Source organism: Carcharhinus amblyrhynchos, chromosome 24, assembly GCF_965287045.1.
Source record: "Carcharhinus amblyrhynchos chromosome 24, sCarAmb.v2.hapA, whole genome shotgun sequence".
NCBI lineage: Eukaryota > Metazoa > Chordata > Chondrichthyes > Carcharhiniformes > Carcharhinidae > Carcharhinus > Carcharhinus amblyrhynchos.
In genome coordinates, this window is record NC_137347.1 from 45,536,137 (window position 1) to 45,559,116 (window position 22,980).

The window sequence follows — 22,980 nt, forward strand, 5'->3', positions numbered from 1 at the left end:
AATGTTCATAAATCCTGTCTCTCAGGATCTTTTCCATCAATTTACCAACCACTGAGGTTAGACTCACCGGTCTATCTCTATTCCCTTTCTTGAATATAGGAACTGCATCCACAATCCTCCAGAACCTCTCCCGTCTCCATCGATGACACAAAGATCATCGCCAGAGACTCTGCAATCTCTTCCCTCACCTCCCACAGTAACATGGGATACATCCCATCCCGTCCCAGCGACTTGCCTACCTTGATGCTATTCAAAAGTTCCAACACATCCTCTTTCTTAATGTCCACATACTCGAGCTTTTCAGTCCGCCACAAGCCTGCACTACAACCACCAAGATCTTTTTCTACCGTGAATACCGAAGTAAAGTATTCATTGAGCACCTCTGCTATTTCTGCCGGTTCTATACAAACTTTCCCACCATCACATTTTATAGGTCCTATCCCTTCGCATCTCATCCTTTTACTCTTCACATATTTGTAGAAGGCCTTCGGGTTTTCCTTAATCTTACCCGCCAAGGCCTTCTCATGACCCCCTTCTGGCTCTCCTAATTTCCTTCTTAAGTTCCTATTATTCATCATTTATATAAATAACATTGATGGCTGTGTGGGGGGTGGGGGGGTAGTGGGGCAGAGCAGATAGGATTAGTAAGTTTGTGGATGACACAAAACTTGGCCATTATCGGTGAGGTGGAGTGTCCTGGGCCCCAGGAGGATATAGACAGAATGGTCAAATGGGTGGATAAGTGGCAGATAAAATTTAACTCTGAAACGTGTGAGATAACGCACTTTGGAAGGAGTAATTTGACAAGGAAGTAAACTATGGTCTGACACTGGGACGTCCATAGATCTCTGAAGGTAGAAAGGCAGGTTTATGGGGTAGTGAAAAAGGCATATGGCACACTCACCTTTATTAGTCGGTGGCATGGTAGCACAGTGGTTAGCACTGCTGCTTCACAGCTCCAGGGTCCTGGGTTTGATACTCGGCTCGGGTCACTGTCTGTGTGGAGTTTGCACGTTCTCCTTGTGTCTGCGTGGGTTTCCTCCGGGTACTCCAGTTTCCTCCCACAGTCCAAAGACATACAGGTTAGTTGTTTGGCTATGCTAAAATTGCCTGAGGTGCTTAGGTTAGAGGGATTAATGGGTAAAATATGTAGGGATATGTGGGTAGGGCCTGGGTGGGATTGTGGTCAGTGCAGACTCGATGGGCTGAAGGGCCTCTTTCTGCACTGTCGGGTTCTATGGTTAATCAGGGTATAGATTACAAAAGCAGACGGGTCATGATGGAGTTGTATAAAACTTTGGCGAGGCTACAGCTGGAGCACTGTGTGCAATTCTGGTCACCACATTACAGGGAGGATGTGATTGTACTGGAGGGGGTGCAGAGGAGATTCACCAGGGTGCTGCCTGGGGTGGAACATTGAAGTTATGAAGAATGGCTGCATAAACTGGGCTGTTTTCATTAGAGAAGACTGAGGGGGCAACTTGATCGAGATACATAAGATTATGAGAGACACGGATAGAGTGGTTCAGGAGCGACTGTACCCCTGGGTCGAAGGGTCAGACACGAGGGGACAAAGGTTCAAAGTCCAGAACAGGAGGTTTAGTGGGGGTGTCAGGCACAACATTTTTACCCAGTGTGGCAACAATCTCAAACATGCTGCCTGGGAGGGTGTGGGAGGCGGGATGCCTCACATCCTTTAAAAATATACCTGGATGAGCACTCGGCACAGCGTGACATTCAGAGCAATGGGCCAAGAGCTGACAGATGGGATTTCCTATTTTCCCCTTTTTTTCTTGTAAGACAGATCTACCATTCAACCAACTCCAAAGCACAGGATTTAACATTCAAGACTAAATAATGAGCCAGAAACTGGGGGAATAGGAGGTAATACTTTAACCGTTTCTGGACTCTGACGGCTTTGAGTAGATAACAGAACAGAATGGATAACTTGTCATTTCTTTAAAATATCTGTGGAATCTGTCATTCGTTTTAAGAACATGTGAAATGAATTGTCAAGGGATCAATTGTAATTTTCTTGGATAATGGGGAATGATGTTCCACGGATTCCATCCTTCACACCAGGCCACCCTGGACCCTGAAGCAGTGTGAACAAAAATGAAGAACAGGCACAACGTAATTCAACAGACACAGAGGAAAACTACAAGCAGAGGAGCTGGAGGGAAAAAGCAGAGGTACAGACAGAAAGAGAGAGAAAAAGAGGAAAACTGAATTCTTATCAGAAGCAGCAGCAAGTCACTCTGAGAAAGAGGTTTAACAGAAAGGGGACGAGCTCTTGGAGGAACAGAGCGAGCTGGCTAAAGATGTCTAAAACCCGGAAAGCTGTGTCAGTAATACAGGAGCTCCCAGGTGAGGAAAAACCTCATTATTCATTCAGTTGAAAAGGAATTTTGGGAAGCCACATGATCAGGACTGTTTTACCCGACAGACAGAGAATTCACAGAAGTCTGCCTTGCTGATGATGAATGGGATGGATAGGATAGAGGTGGAGAGACTCTTCCCGCTCAAAAAAGACAGTAGGACTAGGGGGCACAGCCTCAAGATAAAGGGGGGGCGGTTTAGAACGGAGTTGAGGAGGAACTTCTTCACTCAAAGGGTGGTGAATCTCTGGAATTCTCTGCCCGTTGAAGTGGTGGAGGCTGCCTCGCTGAATATTTTTAAGACGCGGGTTGATGGGTTTTTGATAAGAGAGGGGATTAAGGGTTATGGGGAGAGGGCGGGAATGTGGAACTGAGCCACGACAGATCAGCCATGATCTTATTGAATGGCGGGGCAGGCTCGAAGGGCTAGATGGCCTACTCCTGCTCCTATTTCTTATGTTCTTATGATGCTGATCATACCCATGAAACAGAAAGGTGAGAGTTGTTGTCATACTTTGCATAAGGAACAGCGTATTGTAGAACTATAGCAGTTGGGATGTGTTGTTGAAGTTGTACAAGACATTGGTAAGGCCACACTTGGAATACTGTACAGTTCTGGTCACCCTGTTATAGAAAGGATATTATTAAACTAGAAAGCATGCAGAAAATATTTATTAGAATGCTATCGGGACTTGATGGATTGGGATATTAGGGAAGGCTGGATAGACTGGGACTTCTTTCTCTGGAGCGTAGGAGGCTGAGGGGTGATCTTATAGAGGTCTATAAAATAATGAGGGGCACAGATCAGCTAGATAGCCAATATCTTTTCCCAATGGTAGGGGAGTCTAAAACTAGGAGGCATAGGTTTAAGGTGAGAGGGGAGAGATACAAAAGTGTCCATTTTTTCACACAGAGGGTGGTGAGTGTCTGGAACGAGCTGCCAGAGGTAGTAATAGAGGCAGGTACAATATTGTCTTTTAAAAAGCATTTAGATAGTTACATGGATATGACGGGTATAGAGGGATATGGGCCAAATAGGTCTGTAGGTTGGTAGGTGATGTGGTCGGCGCAACTTGTGGGCCGAAGGGCCTGTTTGTGCTGTAGTGTTCTATGTTCTATGTTCTATGTTCTTAAATGCGGGCAATTGGGATTAGCTTAGGGGTTTTAAAAAAGACGGCATGGACAAGTTGGGCCGAAGGGTCTCTTTCTATGCTGTAAACCTCTGACTCTATAACTGTATCATTCTGTAGTCATGATGTGGAAATGTGGGTGTTGGACTGGGGTAAACACAGTTAGAATTCTCACAACACCAGGTTAAATGCCAACAGGTTTATTTGATACCTGGTGTTGTGAAACTTTGTTCTGTAATGCCAGATTTGTGTCAAGGATGATGTGAATGCTTGAGGTTGTACCACACACAGAGTGGGATTCTCCCAAAAAATACAAAGTTTCAAATTCACATAAAAATTGGAGTAAATCCTGTTGGTTTTTTCAGTGGGAGTTTCGACAAAAATCTCCCACATTCTGTGTGCTGCAGAGTGCACTAGCGTGAATCATTCCAAAACGCTGTGGGCAGGGCCTATTCCCACTGGAGAGGCCGGCAGCATAGCGCTGAGTGTGCCACTGCGCATATGCCAATCTGTCAGCACCAAGATCGGTGCATGCCCAGTAGCCCCACACTGCCAGCCTCCCAATCACTGGATTAGTAGAGCAGCGCGATGAGCTGGGAGAATCCCCCGGTATTGACTACATAAATTCCAATTTATCTTTTCATTTAACTGTCCTGTTAATTCTGATGTAATTTCTATTAGTTCAGAATTGTGTTAATGGAACATTGGTAATTTCTTCACCTGATGGTTATTCAGTAAGTTCGGTATTTTGGTTTGGAGGTTTCTCCACTCTGGTCTAGCCCATAGTTAATAGGAGATTCTCCCAAAGTTGCCAGGTAATAATTCCAGATAAACCCAGAAAATGTTCACCACATTGGCTGGAATTCCCTGGCCGTTCACACCCACCACTGCTGCCAGAATCGGAGAACTTGGTGCTCATCCTCTGACACTAAGGGGCAATTTCGCACGGCCAATCAACCTAACCCGCACATCTTCAGAGTGTGGGAAGAAACCCATGCAGACACGAGGAGAACATGCAGACACTGCACAGACAGTGACCCAAGGCCAGAATTGAACCCAGGTCCCTGATGCTGTGAGGCAGCACTGATAAACTCTGTGTCACGCTTCATTTAAGGATGTTAAACACTTTGACATTTAATTAATGCAACTTTATTAATTTCAATTTCTTTGCAGGATCGTATATACAGTCAGGGTGAGCACTGACATTCACTCCCCCCCTCATTTTACAATGTTCAAGATAGACACATGAAAGTCAGACAGGTTGGAAATTCATTTGCTAATTTATTAACAGTTAAGAAATATATATATTTTATATATATGTGTGTGTGCCACTGCACTAGTAATATTTTCCTAAAAAACCTTTGAAAATCATAGTTTATCCCCTCAAGTGATTAAGATCAATTATTAAGGCCATTGCCCATGTTAATGACCAACTAAGCTGCAATAAAATGCAATATCTAACATACCACGCCGTATGTTCTTATTCCTTTGCATTCACACAGCAGTTAAGATTCAGAAAATTGGCAGTAGAGATACAAATTTCAGAGTAAAGGAATGAGGAAGCTGGCCAAAATGTCTCCATTTTAACCAATCATTAAATTAGTTTGGTTATCAAAAAGGAGAAAACATTCTGTCTATTCAAATTAATGATTATTTATGTAACAAATATTAACATATTTTACGTGGTCCAATCAACAGGAGTTTGTGAAAGTTGGGAGAGCTCTGAACATCATGATTCTGGTGTCCAGGAGAATGTCTTGTTTAAGAGATAGAATTTCCTTTGGTTTTGTTAAAGCAACAGGAGAACAGGTCACCCTGCTGCTCAGGTACACCTGGAAGGGTCGTCCCCTTAGTTTGCAATTTGGCTGTTGATTCATAAACCAGCTCACTCAACCCTGTCGGGGAAGTTTAATCCAAGATTTAAATTGCAATTGCAATTTTTAACCAGTGCAGTAAGTGAAACAAAGAATATCAAACAATTTTCAACATTTACATTGTAATAATCACCTGTGGAACCCTTCCTGAATCCCCGGTTACAGCAGGAAAGTAGGAAGCCCTCTTAGTACAAAGATTCAAGATCCAGAGAGCTGATGAATACCGAGTGTTCTTTCATTGTGAAGAGTCATCGTCACTCACTGGCACTTATGGTGCTGGGAACTTTGGAATTTTTCCACAACTGTCCTAGCAGGATGGAGCAATTGCAAGAATATCCTGGAACAACGTTAGGTAAAGACAGACTGGATCCTTGGACAGGAAACAAATGGTCCACAATGAATTAACCATTCAGGTGAGTGATAGACTATTTTTAATTAATGCAGCATAGATTTAGAATTGTGAGAGTTTGAACTTTTAAATGCACCCTGAGAAATTGTGGAATTAAACCGCAAATGTAGAGCATAGTAAAAAGCACAAAATGCATCTTTTATTTCCTTTGCCCCACCCCAAAGCTCCACTGAACCTGTTGGCCTGTAAAGAGCTTAGAAATATAAAAGTATAATTTGGTTTCAGCTGTTTAATCTTGCTCCACTCCCGTTTTGTAAATAGACATTTGCATTGAAGAAAATTAAAACTTAAATTTTAAATTATAAACATAAGCCAAATATTGTTGTCTCCTTGAAAGTGTGTTTTGTGTAAAAACTTTAAAAATATTTGATGTTAGCCAACGTGAGGCTCTTTTAAGGCCAGTGACAGAACTAATTATTTGATTAGTTCTCGTGCTCAGACTAACTCCAAAACATCTCTTAGATTCTCGATGCAAAAACAGTTCCATTTTATAATGCATACCCAAACTAGAAGAAATGAAAGCTGCTAAATTTAGATTTGTTCCCCGTGATGGGCACACTGCCATTTAACAATCGATCAATTGCTAAGGATGAAACCATGAACGTGTATCAGAATGTAAAACCATTCCACATTTCCAGTTTGGCAGAAGTAGATTCCATTGCACTGTGTTAAACCTAAGTAATGATGAATACTTGATGTTTCCAATCCACTTTTTATATTTCTCAGTTTCTCCTGCAAATTACAATTGTATTTTATACTTGGCAGCCATTCCACACACAGCAGCTGTGCATTAACAGGGAGAAGCGTATAAATGTCAAACAAAAGGATTTAGATGTGGGACAATCTCAAACAGCAACTATTATTGTTTAAAGAGGACTGCTGTAAGTTTCACTTCAGTCCAAACACACAGGACAGTTGCCACAAGTATTAATTAAAAGATTAAATCAAATTCACATGTGGTGTGAACCTGTTAACTCACCAACAAAAATCAAACTAATAAAACAGCATTTCAGAGAATCATTTAAAACATGGAACTTCCCCAGTGGAATCACCAGGCTGATGTCTGTTTTAAATGGGATGGAAATCACAGCCACACTAGGGTTAAACCAAATGATTCTTTTAGGACAGGTCATGGCTGAGTTTGTCATCACCTGTTTCACACTGACAGAGAAAGCGAGTTTCTCCTCTCCACAGTCAGACATTGACCAGATTGGGGGGAGGAAAGAGGGGTAGGGAGGGGAGGGGGGGAGAGAGGGGAGGGAGGGGAGGAGGAGGGAAGAGGGGGAGGTAGGGGACAGGGGGAAGAGGGTAGAGAGGGGGAGGGAGGGGAAGAAACTGGGAAAAAAGTGCAAAGTTTGAAAAGTGCAAAGTTTCAAGAGAGCAAATGGGATCTGATCTGGCCGGAATGTGTGGTGGTAAAAAGGGGAAAATGGGTAAGTGGACACTGATATTGATTTTTACTCCTTCTCTCCTCATCTGAGAGAGTTTAGGGACGTGGCCACTCACATTGTGAAGCCAGTCCCAATACTAAAGCAGAGGCCTGTTCCTTTAGTAAAATAAAAGCAAGAGTTAACAGTTCCAGTGTACAGGAAGACAGGTGCTGACAGTAGAGTTATATTTGATATATGTGCGCACATGTGAGATTTTTACGTACTGACTTGCTGGGAACAAGATATCGAGAATAGTGCGATTATACAGAGTACAAGGTTCATGGTAATTGGAGTGTTTGCAGAAAGCTTTGGAATGACTGAAAGAAAAAAAAATCCCAGGTTCCTGACTGCACAAACACAAAGAGAATTCAATGTTCTCATTATTGAAATAAACTAGGACAACACTCATCTCAACAAAACTCAAATAAACGTGCGATCCAGTGAAGGACGAATGTTGTACAAATAAATCAGTGGGGAGGGGAATGGAAAACCTTTTCAGAAAAAGTGAGAGAAATGAGCTAATCATTCATACTAAATTACCGGGAATAGGTGGACAGATTCCAGCGATCTCTAGCTCCTCAAAGTATGATGCATTTGATTTTGGCTTTTAATCCCCAAAAAACCAGTCAATTTAAGGCTGAAAATTAGCTCATTAGAAACATGAATCAAAGCCCTATTTCTGACAGAGTAATTTAGCTGTGGGGCCACCAAGGAAGGGAACATCTTTATCTCTGTCCTGATCTCCTTTCTCAAATATAGAACTCATGGGATGAAAGTGTTGTTGTAAGCCAGTGATGATTAAAAAGCACCTTCAATTCATTGGTTACCCTTGGGCCAGGCCCTTCATCATCCAGCAAACTATGAGGAAAATAAGACCTGCAGTGATCCAATCAGATTACATGGAATTGGGACTGGAGCTTGGTCCCTGGAGCCATTTTAGCGGGAAGGAGAATCGGATTTTGTAACTTTCTCCCATTGCCCTAGATCAATGGCACATTGTGAAATCACAAAAGGAAATCAGTGCCCAAGTTTCCTGTCTTTGTGAGCTAAAACGATCCAGGTTAAAGATTCACCATCACCTTTGAGATACAGTGTATAGGAGGGTAAAAACGATAGGCAACTTGTGAAATTCAAATGACAGCCTGCGTCCTGGGAGATAGTGTGTTAAAAATCTACTTACAGTTTCAAAAACACTAGCTCAACCCAACAAAGTGACCTCTTCACCTCGATCATTGGCAAGGTGGTCTCTAATTTTTAACTGAGGCCTTTGATTTCTTTCTTTGCCGCTGCGTTCAAATTATTAAAGCCTTTCCACATTATAAGTTAATGTAGAGAATAAATTTCTAAATGATTGCTGGTTGTTGATTCACAAATAAAGCAACCCCAAATCCCCTCATTTTATACAATAAGTGTGCTTCCTACTGATTCTTTTTAAACTTATTAGTTGTTTAGACAAGGAAAGGTTATATATGCTCAATGACAGATTAACAGTCGCAACCACCTTCTGTAACAAGTATCTTGTTCCAAGTTTATAGCATTCATATCCAGAAGGTGGCGATACAATTGCACAATCCAGAATATCTAACAGAAATTATATTTGCCCTGGCACCCTCTCCTTTAATCTCAGACTAGAATTTTAGCACAAACACACCACTTCTGCTGTCAGTTACAGTACAAAGTAAATGGTGCAACATCCCAGGCAAATGTCATTTTTTTGCATTAAAAGGCCATTATTTTTCAGCAGAGAGGCTTTCCTGAAGAATTGCTTATTTTGGATTGTTTGTCTTCCGAGACAGGTGCACTTTGACCTTTCGCTCGACAAGACCCTGAGGGTTGATGTTAAGTTCTTCAGTTACCCTCCTGCAGAGCAAGCTGTCCATTTCCTTTCTCCAGTTTCCCTATATTTAGGAAGAAAGTGTGTTTTCGGTCACAGTTACTCGACAGAAGATAAATGATACAATCAAAGCTCAGAAACAACCTCATCAGTTCCAAAGTGGGGTTGCATTTTTACAGGAATTTATTACTGAATATTTTGACCATTTCCCCAAAGCAGCACAACCAATTCCACTGAAATTTCACAAATTGGCTTGTCCCCGTGGCCCAGAGGGCAGGCAGTGGTGTAATGGACCAGTAACCAGAGACCCAGGGTTCAAATCCCACCACACAGATGGTGGAATTTAAAAACACAATAAAAATCTGTAATTAAGAAATCTAACACTGACTATGAAACCATCGTTAATTGTTGTTAAAAAAAAACTGGTTCGTTAATGTCCTTACCCGATCTGGCCTACATGTAACTCCAGACCCACAGCAATGTGGCTGTCACTCAGTTATCCTCCGAAATGGTCTAACAAACCCTTCCATTTCATTCAACAAAGTAAACATCAGGCAGAATTTTACAGCTTTGCTCTTTCCAAAATCATAAAATCCCACCCAAGGTCATTGGAACTTTCCATGTTCTGCCCCTGGCCTGCTCCCATCCCCGTGGCAGGTGGGATGGTAAAATTCCAGACATCGACTCTGGACCCCAGGAAGTCTCGTGGCATCAAGGCAAACAGGAGCAAGGAAATCTCCGGTCAATGCCCTCGGCTGATGAGTCAGGACTCCTCCATGTTGAACACCATCTGGAGGAAGCACTGAGGGGGACGAGGACACAGAATGTACTCCGGTGTGGGGGGCAGGGGGGCGGGGGGAGCTTCCAGATCCATCACCACAGTTCGGGCTGGCCAGGTCCTTAGGGACATCGCTGCCAGACTGGGACTGCGGCAGGTGGTGAGGGAACCAAGAGGGAAAAACCTACTTGACTTGGTTCTCATTAACCTGTCTGCCACAGATCAAAAGAACCAAGAGCAGCAGCAGACAATTTTACCCCTCAAACTCGCTACATTAATTAAAATGCAATCGGAAACTAATTAAACACAATCTCAATGTCGGGCAGGAATGACTCACGACTACAGAATGTGGGAACTCACGATCCAGGATAAACACGTCTGCAGTAAGTGTTTGTGGCTGGAGGAAGTTGAACTCAGAGTTATCAAGCAGGAGGCTGAGCTGCAGACACTGCGAACCAGAGGGCAGAGAAAGTTACCTGGAGACTCTGGAGTACTGTGTGCAGTTTTGGTCGCCGTACTTACGCAAGGATATTTTGGCCTTGGAGGGAGTGCAGAGGAGGTTTACTAGGCTGATTCCGGAGTTGAGGGGGTTGAGCTATGAGGAGAGGCTGAATAAACTGGGTTTGTACTCGTTAGAGTTTAGAAGAATGAGGGGAGATCTCATTGAGACGTATAAGATGATGAATGGGATGGATAGGATAGAGGTGGAGAGGCTCTTCCCGCTCAGAAAGGACAGTAGGACTAGGGGGCACAGCCTCAAGATAAAGGGGGGGCGGTTTAGAACGGAGTTGAGGAGGAACTTCTTCACTCAAAGGGTGGTGAATCTCTGGAATTCTCTGCCCGTTGAAGTGGTGGAGGCTGCCTCGCTAAATATTTTTAAGACGCGGGTTGATGGGTTTTTGATAAGAGAGGGGATTAAGGGTTATGGGGAGAGGGAGGGAATGTGGAACTGAACCACAATCAGATCAGCCATGATCTTATTGAATGGCGGGGCAGGCTCGAAGGGCTAGATGGCCTACTCCTGCTCCTATTTCTTATGTTCTTATGTTCCAGGAGGTGGTCACATTCCCCAGGGTCATTTTAAATGGTTAAGGACGGGAAAGTGTGACTAAGAGTGAGGCAGGTATGAGGATCAAGATGGTAGAATCAGGGGATTCTCCTTGCAATTCTCCAATAGATTTAAGGTTCTTGCAGACTGGACAAAAGCAGAGGGGGAGGGTGGGTCAGCAAACTGACCTTCGCACCAAATGGCAAATGGTATGTTGCCCTTCACTGGCGAGAGGGTGAGTGCAGGAGTAAAGATGTCTTGCTGTAATTATACAGAGTCTGGGTGAAGCCTCACCTGATGTACTGTATAGAATTTTGTTCTCCTTGTCTAAGGTATTCTTGCCATGGAGGGAGTGTACCAGACTAACCTGTGGGATGGCTGGATTATTGTTGTTGGAGAGATTGAGGAAGCTGGGCTGGTTTTCTCTCAAATTTTGAAGAATTAGAAATGATCACTGAAAGTGTTCAGAACTTTATCAGGGTGTGACAGAACCTGGTACAGGAAGGATGCTGTCCCTGGGGGAAAGGTGGGTGGGCTGCAGTCTCAGAATAAGGAGTAAACCATTTCAAACAGTGGAAGAATTTCTTGTCCCTGAGGATGATGAACGTCTGGAATTCTCTCCCAGAGCAGGTTCAATGGCTCGCACTAAATTTATTTTGTAATATTTGGTGCAAACAACTTGCTAACAAGCTCAATGTTCTGTTAATTACAACATAAACAGGGTGATGGACTGCTGATGGTCTGTCTAATGTGTTCAGGGGACTGGGTTGGAGGGGAAAGAGTGATGAAGATGGTCAACTTGTCATCTGTCATACTTTCCAGGGCCCCCCCAGCTGCAGACACAGCCAGTGGGGGCAGGGATTTCAACAAAATCCAGCTGTACAGGTTTTATAAAAGCGCTTTCTGCAATAGGAACAATAAATAAATCCAATTTCTACTGGAAGGTCAGGTTACGCTAACTGATTTGATCAAAGTTTGTAGAGATGGGGTAAGGTTTGATTTATTAGTTGGATCCAGAATGGAAGTTTGATGGTCAGGTTGAGGCCTGTGTATCGAGTTCTGGAGATTACGTGTGATTGAAGTTTGAAAATATCGCTTCTCGGCCTTTAGGCTAAGATCAAGTGTAGTATCGACATGCTGTGCTTGGTTGAAGTCATTAGATTACGTTTTAGCTTCATTTGAAGGAATTTTTAAAAGCAGCATCTTGGTCTTTTGGCTAAGATGCAAATGAGATGAAGCTTTGGAGGAGGAGCTATACCTACTCCAATCAGCTTGGATCCTGTAGATCAAGCCCAAGACAGGAGGTGAGAGCCCTTCTTGTCAGCTTGGATCAGGAATGTCTCAACTTGTTGAGAATATGGATGGGACTTGATTAGATTGGATTGAATTGGAATAACAAAAAGGCAACATTCTACTGATGGAGCGTTAGAATATAGTACCTGTACCTGTCCTGGTGGAGATATCATTACAGATCCTGTCACATGGATCAATGGCTTCATTGACCGTTTGGTAATCCTCGTGAATAAGCACATGTTCTTGTATCTCACTGTGTAAAAAACCCATCTGGTTCACTAATGCCCTTTAGGGAAGGAAATCTGTAGTCACAACGGGCCTGGCCTACATGTGACTCCAGACCCACAGCAATGTGGTTGACTCTTAAATGCCCTCTGAAATGGCCCAGCAATCCACTCAGTTCAAGGGCAATTAGAGAAGGGCAATAAATGCTGGCCAGCCAATGATACCCACATCCCATGAAAAAATAAAACTTTTACACTATATATTTGCTGTTACAGGAACTGGACCTCCAAAGAATTCCTGTGTAATGCAACTTTCACTTGTCAACCTTTGTGGGATTATCTACAGGAAAGTATCAAAGTAACAGCAGCTTGAAGGATATTCTGTTGGGTTTTTCTGTCAGGAGCACTGTGACAATTTTACTTTTTGCATTGGTTCTGTTGCAGCTATACAGTTACTGGAGCAGAGTAACTTTGAATGCACCAAATTCAGTTCTTTATTTGAAGGAGTAGGTCTTATGGTCACCAAGTGACATTGGAGCATCAGATGCATTGTGCTAGTTTGACCTCTAATCCTTAAAGAGTAACATTTACTCTAAATTACGGAATAATTTAAGAACATAAGAAATAGGAGCAGGAGTAGGCCATTGAGCCCCTCGAGCCTGCCCCGCCATTCAATAAGATCATGGCTGATCTGAAGTGGATCAGTTCCACTTTCCCGCTTTTTTCCCATAACCCTTAACTCCCTTGTCTACCAAAAACCGACCTACCCGTGACTTAAATATATTTAGTGAGGCAGCCTCCACCACTTCAATGGGCAGAGAATTCCAGAGATTCACCACCCTTTGAGTGAAGAAGTTCCTCCTCAACTCCGTTCTAAACTGCACCTCCCCCACCTTATTTTGAGGCTGTGCCCTCTAGTTCTGTTTTCCTTTCTAAGTGGAAAGAATCTCACTACCTCTACCCTATCTAGCCCCTTCATTATCTTGTAAATCTCTATAAGATCCCCCCTCAGCCTTCTAAACTCCAACGAGAACAGACCCAGTCTATTCAATCTCTCTTCATAAGCTAACCCCCTCATCTCCGGTATCGGCCTAGTGAACCTTCTCTGTACTCCCTCCAAGGCCAATATATCCTTTCACAAGTGCGGCGACCAAAACTGCACACAATACTCCAGCTGCGGCCTCACCTGTGCCCTGTACAGTGTATTATGAAGTTTAGTACTTTCCATTTCTGATGAGACCCTTGCTGTTTAGAATCATGCAGTCACTAAGTGGAGCCAGAGCATTTTAGGCATTGGATGCAGAGAGATGAGGTTCCATTAATAAGGGGGCACTGAGGTTTATTAGAGCATTGGTACTTGGAGATGAAGTAAGTGCTTTAGCTTCATGCTCTCAGTATCTTTCCTGTCTCAGAACACAGTCTCAGACACACATTTCAGCAATCAGTGGAAATCTTGACCTTGAGAATTTTATCACCACCCCTCTAGTATCCATCCAACAAAAGCCAATTAATTCCACTAAATCAATGCGCCTGAGCAGGGAACACAAAGGGAACTAACTAGAGGCTGAAGTGATGAACAAACTGATCTTACTCACTTGGACAGAGCAACTAGAGGGAGGCGAGATCAACTCAACTCCAGTCCGGGTTTTGCCAAATTTACCACTTCTAGGATATTTACTAAAATTTCCCTTCAAATGATCAAATTGGCAGAATCAAGACAATTGATCCTGGCAAAGGTCATGCATAATATTCCAAATTCACTTTCCTAAATACTCATGTATTGTTAGACTAGCTCATTCCCAACCTCACATTTTTGTGCTTGAGGAAGAGGAAAATCTCCCGAGTGAGCACTTGGTTAACATCACTGTCATCTGTACTCAGAGATTAAACACACAGATTTACAGATCGTGCTGACATAATCACCTCTCGCTATAAGGACAGAAAAGCTGTGTATATTTTGAAAGCACTGAGAACAGTCAGCACTGCCCTGATTCAGGAATGGGGACCGATTGTTCAATTCTCACTATTCCTGTGAAAATCCTCATCTGAGGAAATGTAAACAGACTGGAGTCTGTGATATCTCGTCACTTACAAACAATATGCTCATCAGTAATCCAGAAGTCTGAAACAAATACGAAAATCTATACGGTTACCTGACATTAATCAAACATTTCAAGTCAGCTGAGTCTCTAATGGGTAACAAAAAAATGGTATTTGTGTTGACAATATTACACATTTTCTGCTCTTAGCTTAGGGTGGTGGAGGCGGACACGCTGGGATCGTTTCAGACTGATCTGGATAGTCAGATGAGCAGACTGGGAATGGAGGGATACAAACGAATGGTCTAGTTGGAAGCATGAGCAGTACAGGCTTGGAGGGTCGAAGGGCCTGTTTCCTGTGCTGTATTGTTCTTTGTTTGTTTAGACAGTGAGCCAAGCCGGGAATCGAACCTGGGTCCCTGGTACTATGAGACAGCAGTGCTAACTACTGTGACACCGTGCTGCAATACGATATTATTTTGCAGCTTGTGTTTAACTCAAACCAACGTCTATCTACACGTTAACCCGATGTTTGCCGATGAACATTAACTCTCAGCAACATTTCTACTTTAACATTTTCATCTTTGCTTTCAAATGCCTCCAGGGTCTCACCCCGAATTTCCTCCAGGCCCACAACCCTCCAACATCTCTCTGCCCGCCTAGTTTTAGCCTCGCGGGTACCTCTATTTTAATCACTCCACAGTTGGGGCTTTCAGTTGCCTAAGACCCAAACTCACAATTCCCTCCCTCTCCATCGCTCAAACCCACTTTTCCTCCTTTAAGACACTCCCGAAAACCTCCACTTTCACCATGTATTTTGTCACCTGTCCCAACAACCTCGACATGGCTACCTTCCTTCAGAAAATAAGATCATATTGTATTGAAGTTTCCACTTTGCAGTTTGTTCAGTGCATGTGTAGGCCATTTGGCCCTTTGTGTTGGTATTGGCTGTCTGTGCGCCATTCTCTCACCCTCCATATTCTTCCTCTTTGGATAATTACCCAATCCAGATCTCTGGTCTTATCACCAGGACAAGGTGGCAATCCAGTCATGGGCCAAAAATACTCCAACTGATCACCTATTCGCCAATGAAATCATTTTCCTCAGGTGTCATTTGTGCCAAGTCAGGGTTAGCTCTGGTTGCAACCAGACTCAGATTCTTCCCAAATACCAATATCGCTTTAAAACTAACAGGCTAAACAAAAACTAAATCATTAATAACTTATTTCCAAGTCACCCTATTTCAAACCAACTGGCTCCTTCCATTGGTTCAAATACGAGTAAGTCATCATCAGTATCTAGAATAAAAAGCTGTGGAATCCAAAACAGATGGAAGCACACAGAGTGGGTTTGGGGCAGTAACGGTCACAGCTATATTCTGCAGGCCGCAGATCCACTTTTCACATTTTCTGCTCCTTCTTTGGATGGTAAGGGGACTGGAAAAGTGTTTTAATATCATAAGAAAACTACTTTTAAGCAAGACAAGTTCAATTCTACAATTCTGCAAAGTAACTGTTACAGCCCGAATATGAACTCACTGTGTGACATTTACACAACTTCAAATTAGACTCAGCTGCTTTTCACTCCGGTAAGTACCTTTCTCATCCTTGGCATCACCTGTAGATCCGAGAGTATCAGACGTGCCCTGTGCTTGAGGAAGTTCGCTCACATCTGTTGATGCGGAGGGCAGTCTGTGTGTGTGTGGCAGAAATGAAGGTTTTTTGGCTACAGGCGGTGGAATTCTGCCTGGTTTCCTCGGTGCAGGAGTCTCTGAAACTGTTTTACTGGGTGGATTTGTTGGGCTTTTTGATTCAGTCTTTGCCGCGATCCGTTCGGAGACGGAGCTGAGTTCAGCCATCAGGCTTTTCTTCACTGCTGCCTCTGCCGCAGGAGACTGAGGACTTTCAAAGATCAACCTCTTGGGACTTACATTTTTTGAGAAAATGAAGCTGGCTGTTGAGGCAGGAGATTTGAGTGGAGCGCCGTCATCGGGTGGCTTTAGTGTTGTTTGTCCTTGAACATCACTGGGGAGCATTGTGGGTTTCCTCATAACCAGAGAATTATTGGGTTTTAAAGGAGATTGGGAATCGGAGGAGGATGGCAATCGGAGCAGGGACTTGCGAGCAGGTTTGCTGGGTGCAGTCACATTACTTTTGGCAGAAGGTTTCAAGTCGAGTTGGTTTTTGTTGGCTTGTTGCTGGTTGTCGGACCCCCCAGGTACGTAAGTGGTCATCTGCACAGAACGTAAGCGGACCATCTGCAACAGGGAGGCGGTGACAATCGGTTTACCATCTTGAGCACTAGCATCCTGACTTGAAGACTGAACAGTCAATTCTTTTTCAGAATCCAGATTGGACACTTTTGATGTTTGAGTTATGTTTGAAAGTTGAGAATCTGCAGGTTGGAATCCTGAGACAGTAACTTTCTGTTGAGGATTATTCAATGTAGGTGGAGCTGAGGATCTGGGTGTGGATTTGGCCATTTTGGTTTCAGTTGGTTGGGAGGTTGGAGAAGGTGGTGAGATGGATGCTGAGGTTACAGGTTGCCCTGGGCTTGTGTCCTCCAATGTCATCGCAGCAGCTAGAGGAGGGGGGGCCGGTGGAGACGCTAACTGTAAACCCTCGGCAGAAAGTCGCTGGTCTCGTGTGGTGTCTGTAAGGAGTGGAGGTGGAGGGGGTGGAAACAGGAATTCAGCATCTTGCTGACCCGAATCAGCAACATTGATGCTGGAAGATGGAGATGAGATTTGTGTGGAAGTTGTGAAGACAGCGGGAGACAAAGGGGGAGGAGGCGGGGGCCAATCAAACGCAGATTGTTCCTGCTTCTGGGCCTGGGAAACGTTTGGGGAAAGTGGAGGGGGAAACGTTCCCGTTACCGTGGCTTTTTTTGGTGGGGGTGGAAGATGGGACGGAGGGGGTGAAGGTGGGGGGGAAGGGGCTTTCCCTGTGACTGAAGTCAGTGAGACCGAGGTGGGCACAGAGGTAGATGGAACACGTGGGGCAACGAGTGCCGGGGCTGGAGACGGATCAACATTTCCAGTGGCAGCCGGGGTCTGGGCGGCCGTGTCAATGGCTACTGTCGGAGTCGCACTGACCAGCAGGGTTGTGGCCGTACTGATTGGCAGGGCTGGGGCCGCACTGACCGGCAAGGCTGCAGTGACCAGGGGGGTCACAGCCACACTGACCTGTGGGGTCAGGGCCACAGTAACCGGCTGGGTGGGGGCCACACTGACTGGCAGGGACAGAGCAGCAGAGACTGGTGGGGTCACAGTGGGCGGGGTTGCAGTGACAGGTGGAGGCGGAGCCACAGTGACAGGCGGGGGTGGGGCAGCACTGACCGGTGGGGGCGGGGTCACAGTGGGCGGAGTTGCAGTGACGGGCAGGGGTGGGGCCACACTGACTGGTGGGGGCGGGGTCACAGTGGGCAGGGTCACAGTGGGCGGGGCTGCAGTGACAGGCAGGGGTGGGGCCACGCTGACCAGTGGGGGCGGGGTTGCAGTGACGGGCAGGGGTGGGGCCACGCTGACCGGTGGGGGCGGGGTCACAGTGGGCGGGGCTGCAGTGACAGATGGGCTGCGAGTGGTTGCAGCGAAGAGGAAGGACGGTTTTCTCCTGGGTGGCGATGGAGCGGGTCCGGTTGGTGGCGGGGGAATCGTCTCCGGTTTCCAAGCGTACAACAGCGATGGTGCCAATTTAGCCATTTTCAGAGTGGGCGGAGGGGGGGCAGGACAGGATGGCGGAGGAGGGATGGAAAACAGATCAACGTGCTGAGAAAGAGAGGATGAAATCGATGCTAAAGATGTTGATCGTGACGTTCCTGGGGGATCACAGGAAGGCGATCGTTCCAACTCAGTGGGTTTGGATTTTCCCTCAGGAGAGGAAGGAGGTCCGAGATCCCTCAGCAAAGTGGGCGTTCCACTCTGACTCGAGTATCCGCTCGATGGAGACATGGTTTGCTCTGATTTGTTGGGCGAGATTGCATTCTGCGGAGGAGAACTTCTTGTTGACTGAAGAATATTTCCTTTAGTCTTTTCTCCCAATCCGTTGGGAGATTTCACAGCAGCCGCAGGGAAGCTGCCAGCACACTCAGACTCATTTATTTCACTGAGTGAAGGGGAAAAGACATCATCATTCCCAGGTGATGTACAACTGTGATCTTTGAATTCCGAGTTCTGTTCCTCGGCTTGTTGTAAGGAATGAATCCTTCTTGGAGGAGCAGGTGGCTTCTTCATTTTCTTGACTGACAAACTCCTGGAGATTGAGCGCTCGCTGGTTATACTCTGCGTATCCGATGCATCAGTAATACTCCCAGTGCTCTGTGCAGAAGATAGTGCTTGATTAGCATAACCATTACTCATCAGTTCATTAGTTTTATAGTTTGAGGTATAGTGTGCAGATACATCCTCTGTGATTGCTGCAACATCCTGCGTAGGACAGGCATTCACCCAGCGACTGGTGTTTGCTCGAGGATTGGGATCAGAATCTGTAACATTACGTTGATCTCTCGATTTCTCTCTGTCTTCCTCCACAGAGCGAGGCTGGCCATTTCCCTGTGATGAAATAGTGGAGTTGTTTGAAACTATGGTTTCAGAGGATTCAGAGTGACTCCACGCATCACTGGAAGCATAATCCCTCCCATCGTAATTCTGCAGCGAGATGGAACGGGAACAGGCAGGAGAAGGAGCACCTATTAAGCTGTTTCTGCTGAGGGTACGCACATAGTTCTGACCGGTGTTAATCATCACAACATCCACTGCAGGGGGCAGTATTGCATTCGGAATGATTTTGGATAAGTACGTTGCCTGAGGTGACATGGACATAACGGGATTTTGAAGAAGTTCACTGGGTACGGATGATTTGGGAACAGCTAACGATTTTGGTCTTTGGGAAAAATTGATGAGTCCACAGTTCATTTCTAAAGTGCTTAGAGATTCATTGGTTTCCAGTGATGAATCAGTAAAATTGACAGACCGCAGAGAGCCCCTCACTCTGGAGTGGGACACGTTATTAAAGCAATAGTTTTCATCAGCCCTGGACACTGAGACAACGCCAGCACTGTCTGCATCAGGCACTTTCACACCGCTATTTGAACGAGAGGTTTTTCCAATCCCTGTTTTAAAACAGAAAGAACAAAATTAAAACCCAACCGTGACTCAGATTTGAGTTGCTGATGATCGAAAGCTATTCCTCAAGTGAAGCCAAACTAAACATTCCATTTACAATATAACAAGAGAGCAGAATCAGCTTCACAGCGGGAAAATCACCTCTGACAAATTTCTTTGCATTCTTCGAGTTAGTAACGAGCAGGATAGATAAAGGGGAACCAGTAGATGCAATATTTTCAAAAAGCACGTAGTAAGGCACCGCACGAAAGGTTAATTAAGAGTCCATGGTGTTGAGGGTAGTACATTAACATGAATAAAGGATTGGCAGAGTTGGGATAAGAGGGGCATTTTCAGGATGGCAACCATAACTAGTGGAGTACCACAGGGGTCAGTGCTGGGGCCATAATTATTTACAATATATATTAGTGACTCAGATGGGGGGAGTGAAGGTACTATTGCCAAGTATGCAGATGACAGAAAAATAGGTGGGAAGGTAAATGATGATGGTTCAAAGTCAAGAGGGATATAAATAGTTTGGGTGAGTGGGCAAAAACTTGGCAGTTGGAATACAATATAGGAAAATGTGAGATGATGCATTTTGGCAAGAAGAATAAAGGAGCTGAATATTATTTAAATAGACAGAGAGACGGCAGAAAGCTGCAGTATTGGGGGGGGGGGGGATTTGGTGTCCTCAGAAAGCAATGGCTTCTTGGTATTATCATTAGACCATTAATCCAGAAACTCAGCTAATATTCTGGGAACCCAGATTTGAATCCTGCCATGGCAGATTGTAGAATTTGAATTCAATTTTAAAAATCTGTGATTAAGAATCTATTGATGACCGTGAAACCATTGTCAATTGTTGGAAAAACCCATCTGATTCACTAATGTCCTTTAGGGAAGGAAATCTGCCATCCTTACCCGGTCTGGCCTACATGTGACTCCAGAGCCACAGAAATGTGGTTGACTCTCGGAACAAGGGTAACTAGGAATGGGCAATAAATGCTGGCCAGCCAGCGACACCCATATCCCACAAACAAATTTATTTTTTTTAAAAATCACAAAAGTCTAGCATGCAAGATCAGCAGGTAATAAGGGGAAAGCAAATGGGATGTTGGCCTTTACTTCAAAGGGAATGGAGTCTAAAAATAGAGAAGTCTTGCTAGAATTATACGAGGTAGCAGTTAGACCACATCTGGAAAACTGTGAAGAGTTTTGGTCCCCTTATCCAAGGAAAGATATACTGACATTGGAGGCAGTCCGGAGAAGGTTCACTAGGTTTATCCAGGGTATGAGTGATTTCCTCATGAGAGATTCAGTAGATTGAGCCTGTACTCATTGGGGTTCAAAAGAATGAGACACGTATAGGATTTCCAGGTGATTTGACAGAGTAGATGCAGAGAGTTTATTTCCTCATGTGGGAGAGTCTGGGACTAGAGGGAATAATCTCAGAGTAAGGGGATTATTGATTTAAGACAGAGATGAGGAAGAATTTCTTCTGAGTGGAGTGAATCTGTGGAATGCTTTCCCGCAGAGAGCTATAGAGGCTGGGTCATTAAATATGTTCAAGGCTGAGACAGACAGATTTGTAATCAGTAAGGGAATTGAGGGTTATGGGGACAAGGCGGAAAAGTTGAGGATGATTGTATCAGATTGGTCGTGATCTCATTGAACGGTGGAGCAGACTCAATGGGCCAAACAGTCTGCTTCTGCTCCTTATGGTTTCATTGTTCATATTTGGGAACTTGATGTCATCACTGTGACACAATGTTCTTTTGCAATTCAATCTTTGCGAATAATATGCAGATATTTGATTCAATCTTGGCCATTATAATGTGGGAAATAACACTCGAATCATCAGAATTAAATTTAAAAATATCATGCACTTTATTATTAAACTACTGGGAAAAGCAGAATTTGCAATATTTACTATTACGCGTGAGATGCCCCTCACTGCTGTGACGCAGTTACACTAAACATCAGCGTCAATGATAAAGGTGACCTTAACAAAAGGGAGATTAATATCACGATTACACAATTCAAAACAGAACTATTACTGGATGGTTCTTTAATGTCGGCTAAACAGAGAGGATTTGATCCTGGGGAGTGAAAAAGGTGAACAGATTTTCTGCTTATTCTATAACCTCCTGCATCTGTGTTGCCAGGACACAATAATCCAATCAATCTGACCAGTGAGTCTCTCTATTCCACAGCATCAGGTGACGGTCGGGGAAAAACAACCTCAGGTTTTTGCATTGAGATTTCAAGGAGAATCCTTTGAGCTACAGATAGAGCAACTATTTCATTGCTGCTACTCTCAGGGTGAAAATAAAACTCATCAAATTCTAAAGCAGAAAATAAGGAAGCAACATCTAATACAATTCAGAAACCTTTCACACCCATTACTGGATTGATTCACTCACCCTGGAAAATATTCCAAATAATAATATGCTCTGCTACACAAGCTAAATTACAATGCAAAGTGGATAATATATTCGACTGCATTTCCAAAAGGATTATGCAGCTAATGTATCTCGAGGCTTCCAGGAACAGCACAGAGGATTAGAACAGTAACTCTGACATATTTTCCAGTTATTTTCTGTGTACAATTTCTGAATTGATTCTTCCCTAAAGCACAGAGGAGGAGTTCCATCACTGATTATATTCATTCCCAGAATAAAGTTTTAGTCACATTTTCCTTGAGTTTAACTTCAGTCATATTTATTCATTTGCAAAGCTGCTATGTCAGTATTCATTATCTATTCCTAATTGCCTTCTTGAATCACAGCCCCCGAGGTGTAGGTACACCTACAGTGCTGTTAGGGAGAGAGTTCCAGGATTTTGACCCAGTGATAGTAAAGGAACGGTGATATATTTCTGAGTCAGGAATGGTGAGTGACTTGGAGGGAAACCTGTAGGTGATGGTGTTCCAGGTCTCTGCTGCCCTTCTCCTTTTAGGTGGCAGTGAATGTGGATTTGGAAGGTGCTGCCTAAGGAACCTTGGTGAGTTCCTGTTATGCATCTTGTAGATGGTCCACACGGCTGTTTTTGTTTGTCGGTGGTGAAGGGAGTGAATGTTGGTAGAAGGGGTAGCAACAAACAGGCTGCTTTGTCCTGGATGATGTTGAGCTTCTTGAATGTTGTTGGAGCTGTAAGAGTCAAAGAGTCATAGAGGTTTACAGCAGGGAAACAGGCCCTTTGGCCCAACTTATCCATGCCACCCTTTTTTTCAACCCCTAAGCTAGTCCCCATTGCCCTTATTTGTCCCATATCCCTCTATACCCATCGTACCCACGTAACTGTCTAAACGCTTTTTAAAAGACAAAATTGTACCCGCCTCTACGACTACCTCTGGCAGCTCGTTCCAGACACTCACCACCCTCTGTGTGAAAAAATTGCCCCTCTGGACCCTTTTGTATCTCTCCCCTCTCACCTTAAA

At 44.2% G+C, this 22,980-nt stretch overlaps 1 protein-coding gene and 1 non-coding gene across 2 annotated transcripts in view; one reads left to right on the plus strand and one right to left on the minus strand.

Moving 5' to 3' along the window:
* Window positions 1–7,094: 7,094 nt before the first annotated feature.
* LOC145357910 (uncharacterized) overlaps window positions 7,095–22,980 on the minus strand; it is a 112,313-nt gene continuing 96,427 nt past the window's right edge. The window contains exons 6-7 of the mRNA XM_080211479.1: window positions 16,034–19,546; window positions 7,095–9,119 (exon numbers count right to left, since the gene is read on the minus strand). Of these exons, the coding sequence (XP_080067605.1) occupies window positions 9,070–9,119; window positions 16,034–19,546 (3,563 nt within the window). The 3' untranslated portion in view covers window positions 7,095–9,069. The remainder of the gene's footprint in view (window positions 9,120–16,033; window positions 19,547–22,980) is intronic.
* Window positions 11,973–12,154, plus strand: LOC145358042 (U2 spliceosomal RNA). Its single transcript, XR_013889416.1, has one exon. It is a non-coding gene; the product is annotated as a U2 spliceosomal RNA (small nuclear RNA).